The sequence below is a fragment of the Cydia fagiglandana genome, chromosome 7 (genome assembly GCF_963556715.1).
Source record: "Cydia fagiglandana chromosome 7, ilCydFagi1.1, whole genome shotgun sequence".
Taxonomy (NCBI): Eukaryota; Metazoa; Arthropoda; class Insecta; order Lepidoptera; family Tortricidae; genus Cydia; species Cydia fagiglandana.
In genome coordinates, this window is record NC_085938.1 from 11238006 (window position 1) to 11257016 (window position 19011).

The 19011-nt window shown below is 36.9% G+C and overlaps 1 protein-coding gene across 1 annotated transcript; it reads left to right on the forward strand.

Moving 5' to 3' along the window:
- Positions 1–796: 796 nt before the first annotated feature.
- On the forward strand, positions 797–17873 carry LOC134666323 (uncharacterized). Its single transcript, XM_063523470.1, has 6 exons — positions 797–929; positions 6697–6781; positions 13341–13501; positions 13917–14050; positions 16703–16861; positions 17571–17873. Exons 1-6 carry the CDS (start codon positions 812–814, stop codon positions 17670–17672), a joined length of 759 nt encoding a protein of 252 aa, XP_063379540.1. The 5' UTR covers positions 797–811; the 3' UTR covers positions 17673–17873.
- Positions 17874–19011: the final 1138 nt, after the last annotated feature.

Sequence of the window (19011 nt, forward strand, 5' to 3'; positions counted from 1 at the left end):
AACGTACAAATGTTTCCAAGACAACTATTTTTGATACTTACAATGAATATAATACCTACGATACTATCTAATAGCCGATCAAACAACTTTGTTAGTAGAAAAAGGCGCGAAATTAAATTTTCTATGGGACGCATAACCCTTCGCGTTGCCGCTTTTTCTACTGATGGAAATGGCTTGACAGATTATAGGTGAATTGGCGCGTGGATTTGGACAACTTTAGGCGTCGTAAGTAGTCGTAAAACGTTAAAGCCATAAAAGTTTACGTTTATACACACTTTTATAGATTTGCGAATTAATAATGTTACTGCTGCTCAAAGGGCGTTGGTTTGCTCAACGTTCGACGTGTTGCCTCTCTGTCGCACTTGTAAAATCGTACGTAACTGTGACAGGGAAGCAACACGACGAACGTGGTTCGCGGTAGGCCCTCACGGAGAATCACGAGCTCTAACGATCCTAATTGTAGAAAAAAAATCCATTAATTTTCGCTCCTTTCATTCTGTTACCATAATGCAAAGTCTATAAAAAATGGTAGGTAACTGAATGGAAATAAAAATCTAATAGAAATAACATAAATAATTCCAAATAAAAAAAGTGTTGTTACATTTTATCCTTTTTCAGGACACTTTAAATGACGTAATATTTTTTCGCACATAATCATCGCAACCGCTTTGTACTTGCGTATTTTTCCCTTGATGGTATTTAAACATTAAGTACGTTAGTTTTTCCCTCATATTGCCGTATATGGGCTAAAACTGTGTTTACATATAACTTACGGAAACTATATTCAATAAAATATTGTGGATGAGTGTAAATGTCCAGGATAAAGCGGTCGTCATTTTGTGCCGTGCCGTGGCCTGCTCAAGTCAAGATGTTTCGTACTCGGACACTGATTTTTGCTGTCGTTAGCATAGCTGGCTCAAATTCATTCGGTAAGTAGTTTTTTCATATATATACTTTAGTAATACATTCGGTAAGTAGTTTTTAGTGTTCCGTACAAAACTTTGTTTACGGAACACTTATGGGATCACTTCGGTCTTGCAAATCAGTTAAATACGTTTTTCTCAGAGACCGTTTGACATAGATACCTAAAATTTGGAACAGTTATAGCAATTACCACCACTCATATTGTAAATAAGTCAAAACTGCTTATTTCTTATTAAAGGGGGAAATTTAGGGGGTTGAGAGGGGTAGGCTGAAACTTTTTTCATTTGTAAGAATCGTGTGGGGTACCATTAGAAAGCTTGCAAAAAATTGAGTCGATGGACTGATTTTGACTTCATTTTAGACTGCAATAGTTTCGTCAAAAAATGCATTTAAAGTTGCAAGTTTTCATACAAAAATTTTCACCTCTGTCCTGGCGATTTTCGCGAAAACTATAGCTAACAGGCAGCTGACCAGTCAATACCCAACTTAAAGAAACATGGAGACGGCGGGAAAATTATCAGCTTAACTTTATCTTTATTAGTTTTTCAACTGCAGCTTGACCTTTGGTTGCTTAGGGCTAGCTAACTGATGCTTACACTGGTCAATTCATATTAGGCGAGAAACATCCTTAGTTAAAACTTTGGCATTGAAATTTATGACTTATGTCTTTGACACAAAGTTTAATTTTGCTTGCTTATTTTTGTGGGATATTTAATTTTATCTCAATAGCCTACTATAAGTATGAGAGAGATCTACAAAATACGACCTTATTATATTGCAAATAAGTTTCAATTTCGAACGGGCTTTCCAACCAATGGACTAGGCATCTCAAAAAATCTGAAAAATTCAAATTAAGAATTCCGTTCTTGACTGTCGTTGTGTTTTTTTTTTCCCCAATAGGACACATAGAGTTAGTAAGGCGTATAGAGATAATAAAGTCATTTAATATGTATGAACAGCTTTGGCCTCATGTATAGATTTTATTGAGAGTATCTGATTCGTCGAAACAATATACACAATATTCCTTTTCATTTAGTACCTGTAAACCAACCCTTATTATGGCAAAATAAATTGATTGATTGATTGATTTCTGTATTAATTGTATAATTATAATATCTATTAATTATATTCAGTACTTATGTATATTTTTGAACGGATCGGTGAGCAACAAGATTCAGGGCTATAACCGCGAAAATAGAAATTCGCAAATTGCGAGCATTTTTCTCTGTCACTCTAATTACGCCTTCATTGGAGTAAAAGAGAAAGATCCCCGCAAATTGCGTATTTCGGTTTTCGCGGTAGCCCCTCAGTCCTGTTACGAGAAAATAATTTTGGAAGACATTAATAGTATATGACAGTTAAATATCACAGTTTTTAGAAACAAAGGTAAAATTGACGAAATATTTAAAGTAAGCCGATCTTGTTTTTTAGCAGTTCTAAATAATATTAAAGTCTATATATATGGCATAGAACTAGAAACAAAATCAAATAAAAAATAATAATGAGTTCTAAATTCAAATTGAAGGAGTATACATTTAAGGTATTATAGGCCAAGCGCGCACCACGATATTAATTTTTGCGACACGATTTTAGAATCGCGCTGTAATATATCGCCTATATCGCAGAAAATTCACTGCGCGCACTGCGATGAAAAAGTCGACGATTTGTTCATTCTCAACATAGATTTCGTACCAGTCGCTTGTCATGAAACGTGTCTTTAATATGCGATTGCTGTATGACTTTGAGCATTTATAACACAAAGGTGATCCCCGTCTACTTCCATAATTAAATGGTCAACATCTAGCGTCTCATTTTGAGACTCCATTGGAGATGCAGGTGCCGAGATGTTTGGGTTTGGAGAGCGAAATGCCGACTGAGGTCCGGCCGGGGTGCGATTTTATTATCATAGTGCGCGCGGGGCCATACAACTCCGCATGCTGCAATCACTTTGCGACAATCGCGGAAAAATGTGACAAATCACAATTTTAAAATCGCTGCGATTTTTTTGTCGCATATGTGCGCACTAACATATAAACACATACGTTGCATTTCTGCGACAAAATTATCGCAGGATAAAAAATCGTGGTGCGCCAATCGTAAGGCCAAGCTTACTCTAAATTATTATAATACATCAAGCATTCGCGAGATGCTCGACTTCGGTATTCAAACACAAAGCAATAGTACAAGAATCTAACTAAATGCAAAGGCCGAAGGAGCGATTCGAAGATCCGAAGCGTCCGACAGACGCGCGCCTCCCGTAACTTTTCCAAGTATTTTTAAGTACAAGTGTGTAAGTCGCAAGATCCAAAGGCTGAAGTCGCATTGGGCCGAAAGCCCGAAGCATCCAGGAGGTCAGTTCTAAACACAGGTAATTAATACAAGTGTCTAAATGCGAAGGCCGGAGGCCGAGCTCCGCGTAGGGCCGAACGAAGGCCCGAAGCCTGCAAGATGTCAGTGGTTAAACACAGAACTGACAGCCTGGACGCTTCGGGCCTTCGGCCCTACGCGGAGCTCGGCCTTCGGCCTTCGCATTTAGATACTTATACTATTGTTCTGTGTTTAAGTACTAACATCCTGGACGCTTCGGGCCTTCGGCCCTACGCGGAGCTCGGCCTTCGGCTTTCGCATTTAGACACTTGTACTATTGTTCTGTGTTAAAGCACTGACATCCTGGACGGTTCGGGCCTTCGGGCTACGCGGAGGTCGGCCTTTGGCCTTCATATTTAGACACTTGTACTATTGCTCTGTGCTAAAGCGATGACATTTTGCTAAAGCTCGGCCTTCGGCCTTCGCACTTAGACACTTTGTACTATTGTTCTGTGTGTGTAGTTGAATACGGTATCCTAATAATTTTTAAGAAAAAAAAACCGACTTCTATGGGGCCCGGTGAAAGATTATGGTAGATGGTGCACTATGTAGAAAAGGAGGTAAAACCAGTACCTACTTTCTAGTAGCATTTCGTTTCCGTAAGGGTCGTAGTTATCTAGCCTAACCTAACCCACTTCTCTGATAGCAGTTCGGTTCTGTGAGGATCGCAGTTCGAACCTAATCAAACCCACTTTTCTAGTAGCATTTCGTTTCTGTAAGACTCGCAGTTCTAACCAAACCTAACCCACTTTTGTTCGGTTCTGTGAGGATCGCAGTTCAAACCTAACCTAACCCACTTAACGGCGCATGCGGTGCGGTGTACGGGAGTTTGAGCGGGAGGGGTTTGGCATCATCATACCCACATTTTATGGTAGGTAATCATAGTGGTTTATTTAGTTTAGGTATCATAGTGGTTTTCCGGGTCAAGGTCCGGGTCTCTGAGTCAGAGTCCGGGTCCGAGTCCCGGTCCAAGTCCGGGTCCGGGCCCGAGTCCGGGTCCGAGTCCGGGTCCGAGTCCGGGTCCGAGTCCGAGTCCGAGTCCGAGTCCGGGTCCGAACCGGATCCGGGTATGAGTCCGGGTCCCAGTCCAAGTCAAAATCGAAATTCGAAATCACCAAACATGTACTATGCGTCGTTGAAGAGTTCTGTTCTGATCATCATCAGCAGTTCCACTTCATCAAATGCAACAGTTTTTAATGTAAATGCTTGATTTTATGATGAAAATACAAAAAATTCTATACGTATGCCTTTAAGATTTGAGGAGTTCCCTCGATTCCTTATGGATCCCATCATCAGAACTCGAGCTTGACAGAAATGTGGCTTAAAAACTAAACTTGCTTAACAAACATAACGAAGAGGACAAATCGCCAAACGTGAACTATGCGTCGTTGAAGAGTTCCGTTCTGATCATCATCAGCAGTTCCACTTCATCAAATGCGACAGTTTTTAATGAAAATGCTTGATTTTCTGATGAAAATACAAAAATCTCTATACGCATGCCTTTAAAATTTGAGGAGTTCCCTCGATTTCTCATGGATCCCATCATCAGAACTCAAGCTTGATAAAATTGTGGCTTAAAAACTTAACTTGCTTAACAAACATAACGAAGAGGACAAATCGCCAAACGTGAACTATGCGTCGTTGAAGAGTTCCGTTCTGATCATCATCAGCAGTTCCACTTCATCAAATGCGACAGTTTTTAATGAAAATGCTTGATTTTCTGATGAAAATACAAAAATCTCTATACGCATGCCTTTAAAATTTGAGGAGTTCCCTCGATTTCTCATGGATCCCATCATCAGAACTCAAGCTTGATAAAATTGTGGCTTAGAAACTTAACTTGCTTAACAAACATAACGAAGAGGACAAATCGCCAAAGGTGAACTATGCGTCGTTGAAGAGTTCCGTTCTGATCATCATCAGCAGTTCCACTTCATCAAATGTCACGTTTTTGAATGTATATGCTTGATTTGTTGATAAAAACACAAAAATCACCATATGTATGCCTTTAAGATTTGAGGAGTTCCGTCGATTCCTCATGGATCCCATCATCAGAACTGGATTTTGACAAAAACAGGACCAATCTGTATGCATATACATACAATCAAAAAAATAATTTTCAAAATCGGTCCAGTAATGACGGAGATATGGAGTAACAAACATAAAAAATAAAATAAAAAATAAAAAAAATAAAAATAAAAAAAAACATACAACCGAATTGATAACCTCCTCCTTTGGGATTTGGAAGTCGGTTAAAAACAGGCAAACAACCCCTGTAAAATGTAACGATGCGAGCGGTACGGCTACCATCAGTTTGGCATTGACATAAACGCTACCGTGGGCGTGAACGTAATTTACTTTCTATGCATCTCGCTCGTACTGACATATTAGTGCGAAAGAGATATACCTGTAGGAAGTAAATTACGTTCACGATATCGTTTATGTCAATGCCAAACTGATGGTAGCCGTACGGAACACTAAATGCCTCGAGCTATCTCGGACTTGGCCAAATTATTTTTTCTATATTTGTAAAACTCGCCCGGGCCGTTATTAGTAAAGTACCTACCTACTTACGTCTAATTAATGACATTAAAAAAAATAAAAGTGCAACAAAAAGGTCTTTTCATGGTCAGTTGAATACCTAAATGTTTTTGATTTCACTTATAGGTAACAACTGGCGTTTTTTATCCAAATAATAAAAATATGCCACAATAATATGTCCTTTTCGTACAATCATGATTACCTATTCATGATCTAATTTAGTAGATAGACTAGGTAGGTGGGTACCTACACATTTTCTTATTGTTAGATCACTAGAGCTAACCACATTTTAAGTGGCTAACGACTCAGATCATGACAATTTACATTATACTTATATTTACTTAAGCTTATTAGTAAAAAATAACAACAAAAAATAAGTACTAAATTAACTTAGCAGAATTTATTTAAATAATGTGATTTCGGTGCAAACAGGTTACCTTTCTATGCACATATACACTTTCAATTAATTAAAGTTGTAAAATTTATTTTCATTTATAAAGTGATTTCGGTGCAAACAGGTTACTTTTTATGCACATATACACTTTCAATGAATTAAGTTGTAAAATTTGTTATCATAAAAAGCGATTTCGGTGCAAACAGGTTTCCATTTATGTAAAATCAGGTGCAGATATAACTGACCCCCCTGCATAAAAATTGGTTTGCAGGCGGGGTCAACTATCTCTGCATTTTTTTCGTATTTTCTCGAAAACGTTCGTATTTGTCATGCTACTTCAGTCAACCTCAGTACTGTATGTTATGTACTTAGACTGACTGAAATAACAAGACACGTTATGTACGTTTCCGTGAAAATACGAAGGAAAATAATTATGCACTACATCTGTAATACTTATTTGTTCTGTACAGCATTGGACGAATCCGCGGAAGCCATAAACACGAACTCCAAATTACCCCCCGAATTAACCATACCCACAGCACCAACAACTCTTACGTAAGTACCTATCACATTCATTTTTTTACTTAGGCTAGTGTAAATAATTAGGTTACTACCTAATTGTTACTAAATAAATTGTTGTTAAATTTAAGCTATGAAAACCAAACAATTATTTTTTAATACAGTTGCTCAAAAAGTGCTACTTTACGTAGCTGTTTAGCGTGCGGAAAGTTGGTTATCTCGAACTAGTGCTTTTTACTTTTCCAATTTTTTTAAATTTAAACTTGTTCCAATTCACGACTACTTATTGATGAGTGTTAATATTAGTTTCCTTTAAACGTCGTAATCAGCATAAAAACCTACCGTTAATGTAAGAATACGAAAAATATTACATATTTCATATTTAATTACTTACCTCTTCATCATTATAACACGTTTATTTTTTAATATTCAATATTGAAAATTCCGTTCTTAATAAGTTGACTGAATGGAACGGAATAGCTGCCAAACGCCCATAGATATAATATACTTAAAGACGACGTCTAACCGAGCTGTCACTGTTACCACTTTTGTTTAGTGTACGATTAACAATGTTTTTCTTATTTTTTCGCAACTGTATTAAAAAACGTCGTTCGATACACGTGCGGAAATGTCATTCTTCACTCGTCCCGAGTCTTGCCACTCGCCTGCGGCTCGTGGCAAGATATCTCGGTACTCGTGAAGTAATGACATACCTTCCGCACTAGCATCGAAATGTACTATTTTAACACTACCTATATATGGCCCATTAGTTTTATAGATAGGTAGAGGAGAGAGAAAAAGGGAAATGGTAATTTTTTTTATTACTTTCACGATATAGTTTGCAAAACATTTTTTTCCCAAATGGCCTCCATAATAATATAAGTATTTCCACATACGAACTATGTACATACACATTACATAGGACCCGGGTATGTCCTTAAACTAGGTACGTCGAAGACCACCGGTGGACGGGCAGCAGCGTCCCTCAAATTCGGTGTACTCGACTGCGATCGCCAACCCGCCTGCCAAGCGTGGCGATTATGGCATTCACCCCCACATAAAAAGAGGGAGGCCTATGTTCAGCAGTGGACGTCTTATGGCTGAGATGATACGAACTATGAAAATACATAAGTCTCTACCTACTTATCTAGGTATGAAAATTCCATATTGCTCTATTGCCCTTAAATATTCGTAGAGCAAGTCCAGCAAGTTTCGTTGTTTGGCACCTTTAATTGAATGGTATTATAATTATTTCGTTTTTCTGGCATTAGAAAAAGACTACGCCATCTTGACGTGTCTTTTAATTGAAAAACGCTTATTAAAATCAGTAACAATTAGTTATGAAAGCAAAATAATGTAAATAATCGTATATGTAAATATGTAACCATTATGAAATATGTAAATGTTTCATAATGGTTACATATTTGCCGTGACTTATTTTTCAAAAGGGTTTTTCAATAAAAAGACGCCAAAATTGTTTACTTTTTTCTAATGCCAAAAAAAGGAACTATGGTTTAATATCTTTGAATATTAACATAATTATGCATTAATTTATATTATTACTTACATATAAATAAATTGAGGAAACAAATTAAATGCATGCTTTACTTCTGAAACGTATCTACGAGGAAGGAAAACAATCGACGCCAGCTCAGTTAACTATACTTGGTCAAGCAGACCTTGTCAGTAGAAAAAGGCGGCAAATTTGAAAAATGTAGGCGCGAGAGGATAGCGTCTCATAGAAAATTTGAATTTCGCGCCTTTTTCTACTGACAAGGTTTGCTTGACCATCTATACTTACACTTAGGTATTGATAATTGGGTTGGTAAAGTTTTTTGAAGATAGGCAAATTATATTTTTTCCCGATAGTATTCATTATAGCGATCACGGAAATGCAGCTCTTTTATTTTTATATCATTTTATTGATTAAATATAATTTTTTTAATGATCGATATGACGTTTGTGAGGTGAAATGGCAGACTCGAGTAATTAATTCCTTGGCGCGTAGTAAATGGGACGAGATAGAAAAAAAATCGATGTCAACTGTCAGTGTCATTCTTGGAAAATAACTTGCAAATAATTGGAAAATAATGGTCGGACGAAACATTTGTGTTTTCTTGTAATTGGATGTCGGTGTGATTTCTAGAATAAGTATTTTTAACGTCCCTAGCACGATCAACACGGATATTTTGATAATGATAACGATTGCTTTCGACTACTTGGCACTGCTTCTTGGAGAACATTTTCATTAACACCTCCACCACGACTCTTGGACTGCTACACGAGTCATTTTGGATCTCAGTATCAACACAATAGATGGAGACGATCCCGGAAACGTTCGAATGGAAATAGAATATTACAGAGATGAACTCAAAGTGCGTCGTACCGTCTTGTAGGAAGTACAGACGTTACTTTCCAAATTCAGCGTATTTGAGCACACCAAAGTCTTTAACAGCGATTCGGTGCCAAGCTTTGAAGATATATTGGCCAAAATGGTAACTTATACGTTTGTGAGGACTATATAAACGTGATTGTTGTATTATACATACATAATGATTAAGATTGTAATAGTGTTAATAACTAGGTCGTTATTGGCTATTATACAGGGCGTCCCACGGCTATGCCACATGGAGGGAAAGTACCCTAAATATTGTAGATGGAACATTTTACTGAAAGAAGACATTATTTTAATTTTAAAAACAATTTAAACTGCATTCATAGATTTTTGAATAATTACATGGTTAAACCGGGAATCGAACCCGCCGCACGAGAAAAAAAATCACCTGTAGCTTTATCATACCGATCGAAAGGCTTGATCATAAGGATTATTTTTTGCTAAAGAACATAGTGTCAGAAACAAAAGGAAGACCATGAATTTTAACAGAAGCGCTGGTGGCCTAGCGGTAAGAGCGTGCGACTTGCAATCCGGAGGTCGCGGGTTCAAACCCCGGCTCGTACCAATGAGTTTTTCGAAACTTATGTACGAAATATCATTTGATATTTACTAGTCGCTTTTCGGTGAAGGAAAACATCGTGAGGAAACCGGACTAATCCCAATAAGGCCTAGTTTCTCCTCTGGGTTGGAAGGTCAGATGGCAGTCGCTTTCGTAAAAACTAGTGCCTACGTCAAATCATGGGATTAGTTGTCAAGCGGACCCCAGGCTCCTGTGTGAGCCGTGGCAAAAATGCCGGGATAACGCGAGGAAGAAGAAGGGAAGAAGGGATAGAATCACGCTGTGTGGCGTGCCCTTGAAGAGAGTTGAGAGGTTCAAATATGGTCAATATGGATAAGTATGTCTGTAGGGTAAATGTGCTTCACGTTGGGGCCTGTTTACATATTGATTAGTGTTGATTGCGGGTTTAATACATTTGCCACTATACACAAGTAGCAAGTGTATCAACTCGCAAAAATACTACATTTTTGCTTCCATTGAGGTATACATAGTAAGCACTATTCTCAAATTATGTGAGGAAATAAAACAAATTCAATTTAGTAAAGCGTATTTAATAGGGGTAAAGTGACGCGAATACAATTAAAAAAACAACGCATATTCTTAGTTTATATTAAATGTAGATGGCTTTTTAGTTTTCACTTGGTCACAGAAATACGCTAAAAACCACTTTCAGAGTAGGTGTTTCTTGCGTTTTGGCTGTCCTTCTTGTGTCCTTCCACAGCATGAGCATGTCGTAAGTCCTGTTGTATTTGTCCCAGGACTTAGCAGGAAGCTAGTTATTCATTATTAAGTTTGCTTCTGCTTTAAAATGAGGCGGTGCATGCCGTCTATTCCAGGTCGTTTTCGTCACTTGAACTCATTTTGTTTATTACGAGTATTAAAATAACAAGCGGTAACTTATTGAGTATTGCACAACGAATAAACTTTGCCGCCTTTTATTTGCATAATTTTTAAAATTATATTATCATAGATACAAAGCATACGGTACGCGCATGCGTCAATCCGCGCGCACCGCGCAGCGCCCTTTCGCGGTGCTAAAGCGGTATCCAGACGGGACTGATCAAATCGGTCGATTTGATCAGAAATGAAATTGGCGTCAATCTCCAATTTTAGATTTATGGTGATATTAGACCCATTTAAATTGAAAAAATGCCCCATAACGAAAATACTAGCCTCACAAATTGGTGTTCTTGTGTCCGCACCTCATTTTATTGGTCATTATCGGCGGTTGAATTCGGCGAGCCAAATTGGCGTTTGCGTCCGTACGTCCCGATTCGATCGGGCAATTTAATCAGATTGGCGAAAAATTGACTAATTTGGATACGCCTTAAGCAACATCGAGTTCACGATAATTTGACATATAATAATAATAGATTTTTAGCATAAGTTGCATTTCATAAAACTTAACCCAAATCATTTGTACATTTTCAAGTCAAAGATAAAGACATGTTGGTTTTAAAATTTTAATAAGTATAGACCATAACATTGTCATGATCTTGTAACATTGTTAAAATAAGAGAGTCTCCCATTTTCATTTTATTGCATTTTTTATAAAATGTCTTTAGATTCTCGGGATATCTTGGTCCTAATTCGATTGCTCTTTTTTATGGAAATAATTATATCCTTCAGATTCACAGGATGCTCGAGGCTTAGCCGAATAACACTGCAAGGAAGTATGTCATGGCTCAATGGTTCTAATTAGCCATCAGTATAATACCGCCAATGAATGTTTACATCCTCCTGAAAATAAGAACAACATTCATAAAATGAGGATAACCACACAAAACTAACAGATGGTTGAAATTGTTAGAAAAAATTAGACCGATTTCTTGTTTACGAACTTAACAGCTCATGGCAATTTAATAATAAAAATCAAAACACAAGTGAAGAAAGTTTTCTGTACCTATGTATTTCACGGATACGTACTCCTGTACGGCCATTGCTCCTCTAATTCAACGGCATTGTGCTTATCACTGTTATGATAATAATTTCAAATTTGTAGAATCTGCTCGCAATCTCGTATGAACTCGCTTATTTTTCTTGCAAAACTCTGTCCAAGGGTCAGCGTAGGGGCCGTCGTGTAGGGGTGGGGAAGAAAACGTTGTCCAATAATTTATGCAGTGCCAAGTTATCGAAAGTAAATTCAATCTTTGTCCAAATACGCGCAGATGTCGTGGGGAATCAGAAGTCCGTGGGTCGTGCTGAGGTCGCCGAAAATCTCAATGATAACATTAATAGCAACTCGCAAGGTAACATGAGGCTTGTCCGTTATTTTTCGGGAATCAGAGCTAAGTGACACTGACAGTTGACATCGATTTTTTTTCTATCTCGTCCCATTTACTACGCGCCAAGGAATTTATTACTCGAGTCTGCCATTTCACCTCACAAACGTCATATCGATCATTTAAAAAATTATATTTAATCAATAAAATGATATAAAAATAAAAGAGCTGCATTTCCGTGATCGCTATAATGAATACTATCGGGAAAAAATATAATTTGCCTATCTTCAAAAAACTTTACCTACCCAATTAAGTAGTTACAATGGAATCATTTACAGTGAAATCATCTATCCACCAAAACATACATCTTGAAATGATATCTGGAATTGGACATATCGATTTCGATATCAGAAATAAAAAGAAATTACCAATAATGATAAAAGAGCTGCTAGCTTTTGTGCGGTGAATTATTTATAGCTAATGTCAATATGATATAACCAGTATAACCACGTACATTTTCCAGCATTTTGGTGCAGCAGAGTGGTGTTAACGAAATTGGTATAGATAATTTCAACTGAAATGGAAATTAAGGTTAATATTAACGTAATTAACGCTAATAAATCATTAGGGTTGAAATTATTTATACCAATTCCGTTAACACCACTCCGCTGCCCCAAGAATGCTGGAAAATGTACGATCATTGGATATAACCAAGACCCTATATATAGCCTATTTTGAGAGGAGGCCTGTGCCCATGCAGCAGTGGGTAGTGCTGAACTCGGTGCGTAACCAACATGCCACCATCGAACACATTACCGGAATTTCCCCTCACAAAATATATGGGCCATGTGATTTTTTTTTTTACTTTAATATGACTTTAATATCCTGGCTAAAGAAGCGGCTGCTTACCTACCTGACATTTACCTGAAATTTTTAAGTTGTTAGCATAATACCTATATCCCTAAAGTTTAGTATCCAATGACATGATGTACCTACCCTTAGAGCATTTAAATGCTCTATTAAGCATGTAAGTACCTAACGAAGCCATACGATAAATAAATAATAATAGCATTATTAATAGCGCAAGCGATTGTCGCCTTGGCTAGGCAGGTCAGTAATGAAGATTGGAAGGAAACTTTACCTACTTAGCTCATCTACCGGTGACTATTAAGAGAATTAAGCACACATGTCTACTTAGACATGTGTTTCCATTATCTTTGCCGGTGGTTTCCACCTATCCAATTAATTACTTCGTCCAATGATTGGGTCTCATATTTTGCTTAATGAGAGAGTGGGACACATTGTCATTGGGACAAAGAAATTGGACAGGTGGAATATCAGCCTAAGCAAGCACTAAACTTTACATAGATGCTTAGGTAAGGTTTCGTAAAAAATATTAATGAATTTTTTTCTTTTCAGATCTTGCCAAAAACTAGACTATTTCTTTGGAATCTATGATCTAGATTCTCGTGGTTTTGCAGAAACTTTAAAATTATGTAACGAAGAAACCAATAACGCGAACACGACCCTAGGGACTTCTGTGTTGCTGAAAGTGTACAACGAAATAAAGGGAGAGCAATGTAAGTATTGCCGTTTCAGGGTGGTATTCTACATGTCTAATGTGTATTTTGTCTCACATTTTTCTTAATGAAAGAGTGAGATGCAAAGACATTGGACCAAGATATTGGACAGATAGAATAGCACCTTAACAAACTATCCTCTGGTAGTTCAAAAACATTGAAATGACTGGACGTGTCCCTAGCCAGCGGTGTGTCCCAAGTTGAATGTAAGTAAGTAAGAACTTCGCTCGCTCGTTCGATAATACAAGTTGGTCAAGCAAATCTTGTCAGTAGAACAAGGCGCGAAATTAAAATTTTCTATGGGACGATAACCCTTCGCGCCTACATTTTTTAAATTTGCCGCCTTTTTCTACTGACAAGATTTGCTTGAAGATCTATAACAACAAGTATACAATATTTTTATAATGTATTTCAGGCACCTTTAAGGACGGAATGGATATAAAATTAATCGATTGCGTCAACAGCGAACTTGGATTTAAACCACCGCTAACAGCTGAGGAAACGAAACATCATTTTGGACGAAATGGCACACGCGCTTTACGCTTTGAGGTACCTACCTACATATGTTCAACATATTTTTCACCACACCAGCTCGGAAAGGCTTACTTTGCACTTCAAAAACTGATAGCAGTGATAGCAAAGTTGCATTTTATTCACATGTGATGCAAAGTAATCAAATGCAAATTTTGAGTTATTTTCTTATGTTTCCTAGTAGAATGATGATTTTGGATGATAAATATTTAATAACATTCATTTGCATTTAATTTGGGTTGATTTTGTTTGATATTTTACATTTAATATTTGCTTCGGGTTGGTGTGGTGAAAAATTTTGTGTTTCACTCGGGGCCAAATTTTGTTTAACCCTCGTGCTTTGAAACCCTCGCAACGCTCAAGATTCCATTTTGGAATCTTTCGTTTGCTCGGGTATCAATATTAGCACGAGCGCTTTGCCCCCTTGTAAAACAAATAACTATTGACAATCGTATAATATATAGTAATGTATGCAAATAATAATACATAAGTAGGGGAAGCTGTCATACCCTAGTACGGTGCTGATTAAGCAGTACATCTATCTGATTTTAAAAATATCTACTGCTTTTTGCTGCTGAGCTACTGATTTTTCGAAAACGAATGATTATTCGTCGTGACCGGATCATCTAGTTACTTTATACCGTCCTATCGAGTCGTCTAGTGAACGCTGCTCGATAAAAAAGCGCCGCGCTTAAAAACCGTCTTCGTCTGAATACATATACTTGGTCAAGCAGATATTGTCAGTAGAAAAATGTGGCAAATTTGAAAAATGTAGGCGCGAAGGGATATCTTCCCATAGAAAATTTGAATTTCGCGACTTTTTTTACTGACAAGATTACATGATTATCCAGTTGTGTCATTCAAACGCTTTTTTAACGCGCGGTGCAAAATCTCCCGTGCGAAATTGGGGCCTAAAAAGGAAAAAAAAAATTTTTTATGGGAGGTTGGTGTCAGGTCAGAGCATAATTTTTTTTTCTCAAACATGCAATGAAATATTGATGTTATGTTCCTTATAATAGGCTGCGAAGTATGACGTTTCAGGTGCGGCTAGGACAAAAGGTCGTTAATGGAATTTCATACACATCTTGCAGGCCTAGGCCGGCAAAGTCCTCTTTTTTAATTTTCATTTCACAGATATTTGTGACACAGCATCGTGGCATTCATCCATTAAAAAAAACTAGAGGCAGTATTTGCTTTATGGTTCGTAATGACACTCTGCCACTACGCCTATTATAAAAAAAAACAAAAAACAATGTTTGCTATAATTTGCAGTTTTATTTGTATAAAATCAACATGAACTTAATAAATAATACATTCTATAATTTTATAATTTTAAATTATAAATTTAACTACACAAATTTTAACATTTAAAATATTTCATCTAAACGTTAGCGGTAAAAAGGTCTACTCAAACACGCGTAGTTATATTTTTTAAATTGTTATGGAGGTAAAGTTGAAAAATATTCATTCTGTTTTATTGGATTTATGGTGCGTTGTTGATTTTTTGACTTTAATATGAGTTCCGACGAAATAATGAAATTAATATTAATTGTAATCGTAGGTGTTGGAATTGTCAGCGTAAGCAGAATTGATTTTAAATAACTTGCTGCCTCTGCCGCCAAGTCAAAGACGAAGTATGTATATGGTTGCTTATGGCAATTTTATTATTTGAGAAACTAAGAAAAATGGCTTCCAGTTTATTAGAAACAGTTTTGTGGCATATTTTAAATGAATGTAACTACAAATTCGTCAACACTGTGGAAATTATACTTATTTACTCCATGCATAAAGCAACGATGTATGTGAAACATGATATCAACATGAAAGACTATGTAAACTTATGTGACAAAAACGACAGTCAGACGGATACAAGGCGAAAAAATCAAAGATACATGAAAATATACGGGTAGTAATTATACACGACTAGTGTAAAACATACGCGTGATAATGATATAGGTACGTGTTGGTTATATTTTGGGTGTAGTTTACTTTTAGTTTTTTCTATATAAAACGTGGGGTTCGTGGATTTTTTATTTTATTTATTTCATTGCATGTTTGAGAAAAGCACTATACATACCTCGGCGGGAAATGGGGTTGCCCGCGCTCAGACCTATCCGGCCTCGCTTCGCTCGGCCGTCTATATGTCTTCGGCCGGCAACCCCTTTCGTCCCGGCCTCTGTAGTAATGTACTATTGTTAAATTTTACCTATTGCAGACATCACTTTTTAAATCTACTGCTTTTTTCCCCTATCTACTGCTAAACCGATTTTTTTTTACTGAATATTTCAGATTTCATCTGGCAACACTGTACCCTACCTCGGCCAGTTTTTTTGTTTATGAATTTTAGAAAAAAAACTAAAAGATAGGCTGCAGAATTATTGTTTATTCGAATATTATAATATAAGATATATTTTAATAAACTATCTAATACGATATAAAATTAAAGATTAGTTTATATATTTTGATGGGATATACGTTGACGAAAAGGGAAAAGTGTCCAAGGAACTACCTGTCATTTCCCGTTGTACCTCGAACATGATAATTTTAATCAATAAATTTATAAAATAATCATATAAATAATATTTAGAGGTATATGAAATCACAGATATTTATATGATCATATGACTTTTCGACTAATTCGAATAATTAACAAGCCATATTATGTTTCAGGATCAAGAGTGTAAAAGCTCAGAAAAGTTACGAAAATGTGTAGAAGATGCATTTTCAGTAAAACACGTGGCACCTGAGCTCTTAAAATGTAAGGAGAGCATCATCCGCGGATTTAACATAACAAAAAAATTATGCCAACAAAATGAACAAAAGGCCAATGTAAGTATTTATTCATGTTTATCTTCCCTTACTAAAATCAATATTTCTTCCTTGGACCTATAGAATCACTTCATGCACGCTGAACGAGGATATATGTAAATGAAGTGATTCTAACACTAACAGACTTTTAAAAAAATGCGACGGCTTTCAATTTCAATGTTATTTTTGAAATGTACGTCCAGTTTTTAAAAGTAGAGTTTCATTTTGAAATGTTGTTTCACTGCGTCCAATTGGGACGTCGCTATGCGGATAGCGTTGCCTCGCTCACACCTCGGAGCGACATGCGAATTAGACGCAGTGTGCCATGCCCCTTAACTATAATTGGTCAAGCAGATCTTGTCAGTAGAAAAAGGCCAAGTTTTGCTTGACCATCTATACTTGGTCAAGCAAATCTTGTCAGTAGAAAAAGGCGCGAAATTCTAATTTTCTATGAGGCGATAATCCTTCGCACCTAAGTACATTTTTTAAATTTGCCGCCTTTTTCTACTGACAAGATATGCTTGACCAACTATATATAGGCGTTTCGGAAAACTAGTATTAACTAGGAAAAGCGCGTTTTCACCAAAAAACTAAAAACGTTTTAACGGTAACATATAAAAGTAACGAAAGTCTAATTAACTATATGGTTTATTTAAAAAAATGTCTGTGTATTCGTTTTCAAAAAGTAAATATCGATAAATAAAACTAATAATATGTGTATTTTTTCTAGGTTCCTGACGCAAAAGACAGTGGCATGAAGTCTCTACCTTCAGACATATTCATTTTGGGCACTGCAGTAATGCTGATTAAACTAACACTTTCAATAATTTAATAACAATAAACTGTGAACAGATTTTACAGAGTCTTTAGCTAACGCTAAAACATTGTAAGATCCTTAGCAATGCGTAGGTAAAGTGATTAAAAACTGTACTTAAAACGGTGTGTAAAGTAAAAAGAAAACTTATTGCTTGAATTAAATAAGTTAATCTTAATTGTACTTAATGAAACAGAACAACAACATACATAACGTTTTTATTTTTGTTTTGTTTTGTCCGTTTTATGTAAACCTGTTTATGTGTAATAAAGTGACATACATACAACTATACTTGGTCAAGCAGATCTTGTCAGTAGAAAAAGGCGGCAAATTTGAAAAATGTAGGCGCGAAGGGATATCGTCTCATAGAAAATATGAATTTCGCGCCTTTTTTTACTGACACGATTTGCTTGACTAGCATTAATACTTATGTAAGGATTTCTTGTTGGTAGAAAGTAGCTATCTTGACCTACTTATTTAGTAATAGTACATTACGATACATGTGCGAAAAGTAGGAAATTCACATTGACGCTACATTGAAACACGACCGAAGGGAGTGTTTTAAATCGATACGAGTTGTGAACTACTTTTTCGCACGTGTATTGTACGACGTTTTACAGTACATATGGCCCTTTCAATTTTCGATTCAAGTGAATAAATCATTCATTCATTCTGACATGCACGTATACATTGTGCCAATTACCGCACTAGGGTGGTAAATTAGCACCATATGTACTGTAAAGAAATATTACAGTGTAGGTGCTTATGTAAATCCATTTTTATACATTATTTTAATCCCCGCCTCTTTTTCGTGACCGTGCCTTAATGGTTAGGCAGATATCAAAGAGCGTGGCGATTGAGTCCGCACGGCCTGATTTATTCGGGCGATTTAATCATATTGGGGAAAAATTGTCCCCGTCTGGATAGGCCTTTAATCGAATTACATTGCAGTGTGTAGATCCCTTTAATGGCTGATCGACTCGCCTGTAAAGCCCCCTAAAGGGCTTAAAAGTTAAGTGTATAACCCCCTCCAGACTATGCGCCTGAATCGCGGGCGAGCTCGGAGTAATTAACAACGGAGACGCCATGTCTAAAATTTTCGGTACAAAATAGTCTGCCGTTTTTTGCGGGGGAGGGGCACATCAAATGTATAGGTACGTCATGTCAGATAAACGTCAGTCCATACATATGGTTGACCATTGGCCGCCTATTTTCGACAGAGGGGAACGCCTGTTAATGGCGGCTCCATTGTTAATTACTCCGAGCGGGCGAGGTCTACGAAAATCGACGCCACACTCGCGTTCGCGGCTTCGCGCCGCGATTCGCGCACGAGTGTTGAGGTGGTATGACAAATCGT

Excerpts from the sequence above, each read along its gene's own strand:
- LOC134666323 (XM_063523470.1), top strand. The coding sequence starts at position 812 with ATGTCCAGGATAAAGCGGTCGTCATTTTGTGCCGTGCCGTGGCCTGCT. Across the intron at positions 930-6,696 it reads AGCTGGCTCAAATTCATTCG|CATTGGACGAATCCGCGGAA; the intron begins GTAAGTAGTTTT and ends TGTTCTGTACAG. Across the intron at positions 16,862-17,570 it reads AAAATGAACAAAAGGCCAAT|GTTCCTGACGCAAAAGACAG; the intron begins GTAAGTATTTAT and ends TATTTTTTCTAG.